The following is a 12,634-nucleotide window of genomic DNA, read 5'->3' on the forward strand; positions in this document are numbered from 1 at the left end:
TGTATATTAGTGTCCAAATGTGATTTAGAAATTAAAGTTATCTTTACCTGACCTCGATGCACAAATTGTTTAGCTAAGATGCCGCGCGTGCTGGGCACTTCGTCTCGACGTCGGCCCACGACTTGGCCGCTGAACTCTTCTCCATCCACGCACACGACTTCGTTGACGAAAGCCCATTGCGATCCGCAATTTATATGATGTGAGCCAAGATTTAATAAAAAAGATTATAAAAAGGAATAATGTGTTTATAGAAAATTAAATATTCTTTATTTATATTTCCTGTTGTTTAATTTATCGTATACCCCTATAATTTTTTGTACTTATCTTAATTTATCATGGATATAACCATGTGATAATTAATTAAAATCACCATATTTTAAATAATAAGTAGATACTTACATGAATATTATAAAAGTAAATATAATTAAGGTACGCAATTCTAGGGATCATAATTTACAAAAAAAAATTATATCATAATATTATTAAAATTCGCGCAAATATACGTATAAAAGAAGTACGTACAAAATGGTCATAATTCTAATTAGGTGGTCTTAAGTACCATATCAAGGGATCCTAAAGGCTATCCTTGGCTCGCGCTCGTTTCGCTTCAGCCTGTATTATCCTACTGCATCCAGACCAGAAATAAATATTTGTATAACCACGCATATCCATTCCGAACGGGAATCGAATCTGCGACCGTCGGTGTTTAGGTCATTACACCAGAGTGGTCGTTTACTTACAGTTGTGATAAAAATCATAACATTTGTCTTTATTTTATAATTTTGCAGACGTTGTCCTGCCCGGAAAACTGCTACCAAATTTGATTGATTATATACTGATAGCAGTGCCACCTACCGGGTCCAATTGAGATAAAAATTACCTCCCAAGTTGGAACAAATTACAGATGCTTACATAATTTGATAAAAATTGGTTCAGTAGTTTCGGACTTTTTCGCTAACATACATCGTGACACGAAATTTTTGTATATTAGATTTAAAAAAATATATATACTACCACATAGGTGTGACGAGCAAATGACGTATTTGACTCTGCTATCTTTTCACAGATATTATTAACATACAAGTCGCGTACTTCCCTATAAATATTATAAATGTGAATGTAACTTGGTTTGTTACGCTTTCACGCGAAAGCTGCTTAACCAATCGTCATGAATGTTTGTATACATATTTTTGGAGGTATTAGAAGTAACATAGGGTACTTTTTATTTAAAAAAAATTCAAGGCGAGCGAAGCCGCGGGTAAAAGCTAGTATAAGATAAAAGTGCTCGCCAATTATGAAATGCAGAATCTATACTAATATTATAAAGCTGAAGAGTTTGTTTGTTTGTTTGTTTGAACGCGCTAATCGCATAGAGTACTGGTCCGATTTGAAAAATTCTTTTAGTGTTAGATAGCTCATTTATTGAGAATGGTTAGAGGCAATATATCATCACGCTAAGACCAATAGGAGCGGACCAACAATGAAGAATGTTTCAAAATCGGGTTTTTCTTTTTCTTTTTGAGAGCTTCCGCTGCGTGCGCTGCGTAAAAGTTACGCAAAAATCATGTAGCACAGAATTGTTCCCCTTTAAAAGTTCTAAAAAAAAGTCCGCGACAGCATATGTCGAACTTTTAAGCTTCTCGACTCGCTATAACCTTTTTTTTCCTTAAATTAATGCGTGTGAAACCGCGGGGCACTGCTAGTAAAAATATATAATAAAGCGATAATATTGGTCTTCTTTGAACACAGTAACATTATAATATCAAATACCATTTTTTTTTACTCAAATTTCAACATCACATCAGTCTATAATATAGGTACATTAAGTTGATACATATACTACATTACTGGAACTGTTCATACAATGTTTTTAAACTAAAACAATCGTATTTTCTATATATTATATCATTGTAACAAAAACAGCTTTCCGTTTGATGTATCACAACGTGGTTAAGTTACAAAAAAATTCATAGTAAAACAATTTACTTCATTACAGATGCGGCTTTATTTAATATCACTTGACCTCTTTTTAAATGCAACAAAATTGTAAAATGCTCTTCTGAAAACTTAACAAAATCAGATGCAATGTTCTTCATATCTGGTGTATATATAGATGCACTACACATATACGCTGCATATACATTACTACATACGCGCTTCTGCCCTCGAAAAGCTTATAAACGTGGCTTGGAAGTGAGATCGGTCTGTAATTCTTTAAGAGAGACTTGTCGCCTCTTTTGTAGAACAGTACCACCACACTCCTGAACGCCACCCACACCTAAGGCGTAGAACATCTGTGGATAACGGCGTTAAAGACATCAAAAATCAGAAATTTATTTCTATAAATTTACACTTTTGCATTATATTTTTGGTTAGCTCTACTTGCTTTGTCCAAATCTATGTTGCACTTTTGCAAAGTTTTAGATTCATAATTGATATCATTCAATATGCAGTGCATGAATTCACAAACAACATAAATGATGACTTATTGAAAGTTAGCACATAATATGTTCTAAAAACCAGCCTACCTACTTAAAAGTACCACGCTTCGCGGCGTGCAATATTAGGCTGGTTTCATAGTCACGCCGTCGAGCTCCGCCATCCAGGCGCACGCGCTTATATAAATTCACTAAACTCGCGCGCTTGTAAATTCACATTTGCTTGTAGCACTTTATAGTCACGCTGCTTAAACGCGCCGCGTTTCTCATATGTCCGCCTTTCATCAAGCGTGTGCTGTTGAAACGCGCTGTTCGACTGCGCGACTGTGATATCAACCTAAGAATACACACTGCAATTTTCAAACAAAGATGTTCGAGACTTGTTAGGAATTCCCTTGTATTTTTTCAAATAAGTTTCCATTATTAAATTCACGTTCATAGAATCTGGTTTATTTATATTCCGGATGTGGGAGAAATTTTCATTAGTTCAATTTATAGTTTGTAAGTCAGAGTCCGAGGGGGCCTGCCTTGAGCTTTGGGGCCCCGGGGCACTTCCCCGCCTATCCTTCCGGTAGTTACGCCATTGTACCTATACTTACGCGTACATTTTACGTCAAGTTGTAACGATTGGAGCGCCTGCGTTAAGCTTCTATGAAACTAAATTTGATACGATTTCTAGCACTCTATTCAATAAGTGCGAAAATGAAACATCGACACAGGTCGATGCGCGAACCAAAGGATTTCGTATGAGAAATTAGCCTAATCAGGAGCGCTGCTCATTGTGAAAAGACTCAAAATATGCCTCAAACTGAAAGCTACCACGTCCTGAAATTCACTTCAGCCTATCGCAGTCAACACTTTGGTAAGAATTCATGTGTTTTGATCGCAGGGCTGGTTTTGTCGCACCGAAGACGCTGCTGCCCGTCTTCGGCCTGTGTAATATTTAAAAACCAGCAGTTGGATGGTTATCCCGCCATCGGTCGGCTTTATAAGTTCCAAGGTAGTAGTGAAACTGTGCTATCGCTTAGTCGCCTCTTACGACATCTACGGGAAGAGAGGGACTATATTCTTTACTGCCGTAACCACACAGCAAAACCAGAAGCGTCCGGAAATTGTACTTACTCAATAATGTAGTATGAGAACTAAATCTTTTTCGCGTGTTTTTTAGTGTGAAGAACATTTCAAAACACATAAGGTTGTGTGGTTGTGAAAAAAGCAATAAATTATTTTGATTTCTGTTCTGTTTTCTGTTGGTGAATCTGCATGGACAGAATTGATTTTCTTTACAAATAAAAAAAAAATGGTAAGCTGGTAATGATAGTTTTTCGTTTATTTTTTTTGTGAACCCCCATCAAAAAATGTCACAAGCCGCCTCTGATGCCTGCAATACCTTACCACAGGACTCACGACGCTACTTGAGAGCAATATTATTTGGCTATGACCTTCTGTAAAGTTGATATATTTCCTGCTGTGCCTCACCTCAATAAATTTCGTGAAGCTTATTAATAAATATTTATTAATATTTAATACGCTATGAAAATCAAAGTCCATTATAATCAGATATTTAAATTAGCTTTGTCCAGTTTAATAGATATTGCACACTTTTTCCTTTTATATTTATATTTATTTAACAGTTAAGGAAAGTGGAACTGTTCCAAACTGTACTTGAGCAATTATAAATGCAACTTGAGCAGTTTTTTAACATTTTGAGCAATTTAAAATATTGTATACCTACATCAAAAGATATAGGAGTTTGAAAGTATTGATAAATGAATTTTTTTTCAACGACTTTATTGATTTTTAATTAAATGTTTTAAGGTGAGCAATTTTAAAGGATACCGTAATTGAATTGAGCTATTGAGAATCTGTCGATTTGTATTTTTTTTTAAATTACAAATATCATTATTTTGCAGGCTGGGATGGGCTAGGTCTTTTCAAGTACTTATTTAATGTAAACGTCTCTACGAAACAGATTGTGCACGGTATCCATAATTGTATTATTACATTCCAAAAGGTATATTAGCGAGAGTAATTGATTATGAGTAATTGATGAGATGTAATTGATGATTTATTTATTGGTAAGGAATAAAATGTTAAAATGGCACAAAAAGATTGGTATACTGTTCAGAATACAAATTGATAAAGATGTTATTATAACGTTATGTATTTTATTTTCTTTTATTTAAGCAGCAATCTCCCGATTTTTAGTTGGTAGAAACACCGATTTCTTAAATGTCAGTGTGTTAGCAATACTGGAGTGGGAGCCACAGAGTCTGATAGGAAACGTCAGTCCAAAATGTCACTAATTGTGTTTCATATTCATACATGTACTCTCTATGTACTTATTCACTAAAAGCCATTAAGCAAAGAACTGAACTGAACTCTATATATTCATATACTTCACGTTTTAAATTTGTTGATTAAAATCTGTTGATTTCTACTATAGCGTTCCTTCATAATTGTGATAATAACTTACGCTGAAATTTTTAAAGAATTGTTTTAGAGTGGTAAGTTGTTTAACTAAGTTGAACTGTATTATTATCCTTATGTGAATTCCTCAAAAACAAAAAAAAAAAAAACATTTGCACGTCCATCTCATATATCCTCTCTTGCATGCAGCCTTAATTTTGAAAAGGAAATGGATTCTAAAGCAGGTTTGTTTAGAAAAACTCTCGGCAACCTTGTGTCTGTAACAAATTCATACTTTATATTTAAAATAAACATGACAATGATAAAATTTGATTTGTAATTAACACTGCGCATATAATATATTCCACCCACAATATTTGTAAATAAATGCGGTACTAATAAATCTCTCAACTAATCATTTCACATTCAACTTTGAAGTTTAATAATAAATTAAGTTAAATGCTTTTAAAGAATTTTATTTATATTTGTTGTATTTTATTCACGACAGATACATTTAATGAGTCTGTGTCTTCAATATTAGAACGTAAAGTTCGAGGTTGGCTCAGTGGAGTTATAGACGATATGAGACGAAGCAGTCCAGTTCAGCAGTGGCTGGATTCTCTCCCAGCTGATTCAGAGGCTGAAAGTCAAAACGATCCAGATATTATTGTAGAAAAAGATTCTAATCCTGATGAACAAATTCAAGAATCAAATACCAGATCAGATGAAAACAAAGTAGATGATTCTGTAACAGAAAATACAGTGATAGAAGCTACTCAAGAAACTTTACACGAGGACAAAAATTTAGATGTCCCTGGATATAGAGAGGGATGGAAGAGAAAGTCTTTAGAAAGTGGACTACTTACGAGTACCCCTCAATCTAGAAATGTAAAAAAAAAACTTCAAAGGGACCACTCAGTGCAGTCTGAAGGCTATCCGGCAAGGTTGAAAAACCCACTATTCAGAGATCATTCTCTACAGGTATTATAAATTAATAATTAAAAAATATGCTGTTAAAAGTATGTGTGTATTGATAGTTAAATAATTAAATGAATTTTTTTTTCCTTACAGTCAGATGCAAGTGGATCCAGTGGTAGTTCAGTTTTAAATGTTTTAGGAGCTAGAAAAGTAGATGCTGAGTCAGTACTGTTAGCACTTGGATTTGGGCCAAGCGAAAAACAACAAAAATTACAGCGGATACCAGATAGATTCTTAGTGCCATCGAAAGTAAGACGTTTCTCAAAAAATATAATAATTATATAATAAATAATGAAGATCTTCTGAAAACAGAAATATTTTTGTTTGTTTGGATTTATTATCAACTGAAGAAAAGATACCATATTGTTTTTTAACCAACTTAAAAAAGGAGGAGGTTCTCAATTTGACTCAATAACATTATATGGAGGCACTAATTTTGATGATTCTTTTTTTAAAATCAAAAGCTAGTGCTGTGGTCCCATCTAAATTTGACTACTAATGAATATTTGATTGACTATTTTAGTTGTTATAGTATTTATATGAGTGAGACTGATTTAATGGGATATGTAGTTGGTTTGGTTTGCACAAATACTGTTAAATGTCAATTGTATATTTTTACTAATTGCTTGAATGTTTTCAGCTCAAAGGTATTAGTACAGAACAGTTTATAAAAGATGAGCAACATTCAATGAGAATGCACGATTGTGGTGTCTTTGGATATAGAGGTCTTACAGGTATGTGAATTTTTCTTTGAACAAAATTGAAAGATAAATGATTAATGCTTACTAACAATTTATTATGATTTTTGTGTTTATATAAAAATGATGAAATCAGATTTTACTAATATGGGATCATTATTTAGTACAAACACAGAAGATAATACTATAATTATTAAAAAAATCATCAAAATACATATACTTCATAAATTTTATTATGGTTATTATTTGTCTGCTGACAGACTTCATATTCTCAAGTAGCATGCAGCATATAGCAAGGATTATGGATTTCCTTGTTTATGTTGTTAACTAACTTTGTGACATTGTTTTTAATGTCATCACTAACAACGGTTATTTATAAGGAAAAAGGAAAACATTTCACTAAAACTCTAATACAACTTGGAAGCAAGATCAGAGGGATAATATTGTCGTGATGGCTGTAAACCTCAAGGTCATACTATTGTATCATTAAAATTGTGTTGTAGTCTATTGTAAAAATGAGATCTAGATTATAGATTTTTAGTGACGATTGCTACAGAATATTAACGGAATACAGCAGTTTTTTGGGTTTGGTCATCTCAAAACTAATTTTTTTTAACAAAATTTTCCGGATGCTTTTACTGACTTTTTTGTTGCCATATTAATTTATTACCAAGTAAATTTCTATAAAATAATTTTAATCTATATACTATTAGCCGATCTGTCGAACTTCGTACCGCCTTATTATTTTTCTTGAATATTATAATTATATATATCGAAATAAAATAAAGCCTATCTTTCAAGTTGGATCAAACTGCACGTGTTAAGTAGTTTAAGAGTCCATCGCGGACAAACAACGTGACACGTAATTTATATATATTAAGAGTATATATTATTTATATATTTTAGATATATTAAGATTACCGCTTCGCCGACGCAGACGACCGCTCTGGGTGCGTGTGTCGTGTCGGCAGTGCATAGACACCGGAGTTGCGGGTTCGATTCCCGCTCGGAGTGGATTTTTGCTTTTATACAAATATTTATTTCTTATCTGATTGTTTATTCTTATGGATCGAACCACTGTGCCTCGGAGAGTACGTTAAGCTGACGGTCCCGGTTGTTATCATATATACCTGATAGCAATTGTTATTCATAGTAAGGAATATATCCGCTAAGCTGTAGTGGAACAACGTGGTGGATTAAGCTTCGTTCCTTCTCCTACATGGGTAAAGAGGCCTATGCCTAGCAGTGGGATATTACAGGCTAACCCGTGATCTTGATTGATCATACTATTTAAAAAAAAAAAAAAAAAAACTTTAAAAAGGAATATTTTCAAATGTTGTCATAAGCGGAATAGTCAAATAGTGAACTTGTATATTATTTAATTATTCCATCAGTAGTACACGTATAGTAGTTTTATGTTTATGTTAAATAATGTTATTCATTTTATCTTGCTTTAGGTTCCATAATATATAATAAATAATTTTAATAAGTATGTTTACAATAAAGTGGAACTAACTCTCATTGCAACATATATTAACCCACTAACAGAACACTGTACACCTGTTTGCCGCTTTATGAAACCTTTGCCTTCAAGGTGTCATAGGTCATATCAAGTTCCAGAGATAGCAGTTCAGTAAGTACATTATTTTGTTTACTTATCATTATTATATTTGCTTTAAATGCACATATTTTATTTACATTATATCGTAGTGTATTTATATCTTGTGGCTGGATTTTTCAATAGATAAATAAAATTGTACCCAAACAAAAAAAAGGCTTTATTATCAGATTCCGCTCAATTACAATGAGACCGCGTGACAAGCACCAGCTTTCGAATACAAGAAGAAAAATCAAAATCGGTAGACCCAGTAAAAAGTTACGAGGTTACCCACACACACAAAAAAAACATACAATCAGTAAAACAGGAATTTACCACTGTTTTATTATTATACGTAATAGTTAAATAAAAATTTATTTGTGTACAACTGTGATTTGGAAGCTACTAATTACATGCTGATCAAAATTTAATAGTCAGTCTTATTTATTATATTCAACGCACGGCTGTTATACACATGTTACTACTGTGGTATTGAGTGGTAGTCTGATGTTCCTTACATTTCTCAGTGCGCAGGTTTTCTGATACAAAATTACTTTTAATTTGGACTTAGTTTTTGATATTAGCTGCTAGAAACAAACTTTATTATGATTATATACTTAACGAGTATTATTCTGGTGCAGGATCCGCTTATAATATATCTAGACTTATACGAATATGTATTTATTGTCTGGGTATTTGTCTATGATGCCGACCCCCATATATCATATCTCTTAGAGCACGGAATATCGGTCTCAATTGTTACTATAAACTCTTAAGACGAAAGGATACCGGCTCTTTCTCCATACAAACGTAGTCGACTTTCCTTCTTGGATAATAAACTAGATCAAATATTTTGTAACATAAAACCTTTAACTGCCATGACCATGCAGTTTGGTCTTGGCCATGCCTTGGGTTTTTTTTTCATTTTCTTATTACCATAGGGGGAGTTGGAGTCTTCAAAAACTAGAAATATTGCCTAATTTTTTATACATATTCAGACACATTACAAAAATTACGCATATTTACAAAAAAACAAGAACATAGAGGCATTCAAAGAATAGATGAAGGTATTTTTAGTTACATAAAAAATGGCATGTTTTGGGGAGGAAATAGTCAACTACGAAATGTTGTTTTGGTCAATAATTATCTACCTAAAACGGTCTGAGCTGCAGTTGTTCCTTTCTTGCCACGGGGCGCGGCGGCGGCATATAACGAGATAGGAACATTTTATTCAAATACCTATTTTTCAAAAGTCCTGACTGAGAAGTTACCCTTTCTTCTTAATGACGACGGCATAGCGGTCAATCCGTGCCGTCAATTCTTTTCCTTTCCATATTCTTCGTTCTTATTTCTTTTTAAATGGAGAAGTCGTCTTTGTCCAGTAGTAGAACACTTGCAGCTCGTTTCAGTCTAGTTTATTCAAAAGGTTTAAACTTTGGTTTAAAAAAAATAGAAAGTAAGAAAGGAGTTTGTATATAATCTTTTCACATTCGCCAACATGTGTCGACCGAGATCCGAAGATCGAGATCCGAAGAGCCGATGTAAAGGATTATAGTAATATTTACGTTGTAAAATATAGGTACAAATAGGATTGCGACCATTTTTAAAGAAAGGAAGAAAGAAAGAAAGATATGTATTTTGGCCTTTACACAAACCGCAGACATTAAAATTTGCAAATACCAAAGTTAACAAAACAATAATTAAAACACATATTCGTCATTTTTATAAGTATACACGGATTTCATTGCTACGAATATTTACAGGGAATCCTCATGTTCCACCGTCGACAATTGTAGCTAAAATAATGGATTGTATCCTCCAAGACGAGGTGTGCCGCGAGGAAGCTTTGATGAAGACACGTCACTCCATCGCAGACTTGCGAAGTCCCGCCGCTGTACACGCACATTTGACGTCTCGATTGAAAAGCACTTGATTTAAATTGACATTAAAATAAATGTAAAACGTATTAATTATTCGTTTCAGAGCCTGGTAGGTCACATTTTAATTGATGCTAACGTACCGGAAGTAATTTGTATTAGTGTAGTTATTAGTATTGTCGAAGAAGTTACTTAAATGATATATATAAGATTGATAGGTGTGTCATTCGATTCAAAGAATAGTCTTTACAGATTTATATTAACAATTATAATACGCATCTCTGATATATTAAAAATTTATTGAATTCTAATATGTACTTACTGACTATTCTACATAGCGGGTTAAGTTAAAACTGCTACAGTGTTAAATGAAAGATTCTTACTTTGTGATTAATTGTTTATCTGAAAGATTAAAACCCAAGTCGTAAACAATATTAATCGAGCTTATATGCGAGATGTTTGATAAATAACCTATATATTTTTCTTGTTTTCAATAAATATAACGATCAAATTACAAGTGCCATTTGTTCTTGCCAAATTGTAATAATAATAAAAAATAAGTAACTAAAGTAGTAACTAAAACGTCTTTGTTACAACTTTTGTTATCAAGCTATAAACGAAACAGCAATGTTTCTGTATGATAAATCCCTTTAGTTTTTAACTTATTTCTCATCATATAAAAAAATATCAAGACTCTGTTACAGTTTCTAAGAAATAACCATTTTAAAGATGGTCGGGCAGCGTGGTTTTAGTAATAAAGTTCAGTAAACAATGGACTGCTTCAAAAAATTGTACTTAAATATAAGCTGGTATGCTTAAAAAAACGCAGATTTTTCTCAATATACTGATAAAAACTCAAAATAAAACGCTGATAAAAATGTTATCAAATATAACAATGTTGTAAATAGTCCTATATCGAATTATTAATAATACTAGTCTACTTCCACCTTTTTATCACTGTAATAAGGATCATGATTAACACCAGCGTTATTAGTAATATTTTTTATTACTTTCACTTTTGGAAACATACAAAAACAAAAATTTACAAAGTAAGAATCTTTTAATAGAATACTTGGAGCGCAATTTCCACACGCAGGCCCTACAGGTAATACAGGTCTGAATAGACATTTAAACTAATAATTAAGAATTAAAATACTTAATTGACGCTTTTTTACTCACTTTTGTCGTATAATTTTATTAAAATACCTTAATTTTACTGAACGTGCAATGTATAGTTACTTAAATAAATAGTTACTTAATATATACTTATACATATAGAATAATCACCAAAAAAGATTTTATATAAAAATATAAATTATACCTATAATAATATAATGATAATGCATAAATCAACTTTTCGTGTCATATCTTTAAACTCGTAAGTTATGTGTAGAATTCAACTTCCTTTGTGCGCAAAATACAATAGTTCACGTTCAATTAAACTATATAGTTTTATCAGTAAGAAACTATATAGTTTTATCAGTATAATTTTATAAGACATAGAAAAAGACATGTTTTTGTTCCTACCTACATTATCTACAATTTAGTGTATATTTCATCATCAAACAGTACAGATTTTGTTTTATATGAATAAGCAAATGTTTTGACAATATTTTGTATAATGTATGTGTAATAATTTTGTTACTATAATAGGTTAAAATATGTTTTTATTTTTAAAGTATAGGTATACGGACACGTTGTGAGAAGGGTATGAATTTGTCGTTGGACCGTTCGAGGGACGTAATTTATATTTATAAAATGTGTTCGGGTAAAACCCGGAAGCTTTTAGTGTCGTGACCTCAATCAATGTAAACGTTAATTGAATTAAATCTTAGGTAAAAATTCGCATATTGAAATTCGTAGTGATGTATTTTTCGGGTGTGTTCTAAGAAAGAACTCAATGTTACCCAAATGGCCGAGGATTTGGAAGGCTTTCTGTATTTCATGTGATGGCAGACAGCCCTAGTAGACTTTTACATTCGTGATAGTTCTTAGCTAAAGTAAAAAGAACAAGCATTTATTTTGTAATCTGATTAGAAATATCTGTGATTAACACAATTTTATCAAAATATCTTAAAATATAGTAAATTTTCTGTCTGTAGTTTTATAATATAAAAGTATGAAGAAAAAAAAAATACTTAGACAAATACGAAGTACTTATTACAGTGACTTATTTTAATTCAAAGACAATTTATATTTTTTGCTTCCTTTGTCGTTATAGTTTATCACTCGCCATTTTTTTTTCCTTTGTTCTTTAAAATTCACTACGAAATATCAAAAATAGATTAATTTGTGATATATCTAAAACCTACTTAATATATTTTTTATGTACCTATAGTAATGTAATTAAAATTAAAAAGTAAATCTTTTAATATTGAAAACTGTTTTATCTTGTTTTAAATTCTATTAAAAGTTTAACAAAACATAGTTCAATTATACAATATTATTTTAAAAAAGGTTTAATGGAATAAAAAAATAAAAATAAAAATTAGTGAGTAAATTATCTTTTATTGCGAGTCGATTAATAAAAATTTTTATCTTAACGCAAAATCAACTGGCATAAAGAAATAAAATTGCATTATGTATTAAATACTCCACGCTTTAATTGAAGCGTGTTTTAGACTGAATTTCTTTTAT

General features: G+C 31.9%; 1 protein-coding gene across 1 annotated transcript in view; it reads left to right on the forward strand.

Moving 5' to 3' along the window:
- The window catches only part of LOC123659832, a 32,845-nt gene extending 22,334 nt beyond the window's left edge, over nt 1-10,511 (forward strand). The window contains exons 2-6 of the mRNA XM_045595001.1: nt 5,058-5,092; nt 5,356-5,828; nt 5,919-6,074; nt 6,466-6,559; nt 9,884-10,511. Of these exons, the coding sequence (XP_045450957.1) occupies nt 5,077-5,092; nt 5,356-5,828; nt 5,919-6,074; nt 6,466-6,559; nt 9,884-10,053 (909 nt within the window). The 5' untranslated portion in view covers nt 5,058-5,076 and the 3' untranslated portion in view covers nt 10,054-10,511. The remainder of the gene's footprint in view (nt 1-5,057; nt 5,093-5,355; nt 5,829-5,918; nt 6,075-6,465; nt 6,560-9,883) is intronic.
- Nucleotides 10,512-12,634: the final 2,123 nt, after the last annotated feature.

Source organism: Melitaea cinxia, chromosome 14 (genome assembly GCF_905220565.1).
Source record: "Melitaea cinxia chromosome 14, ilMelCinx1.1, whole genome shotgun sequence".
NCBI classification, from domain to species: domain Eukaryota; kingdom Metazoa; phylum Arthropoda; class Insecta; order Lepidoptera; family Nymphalidae; genus Melitaea; species Melitaea cinxia.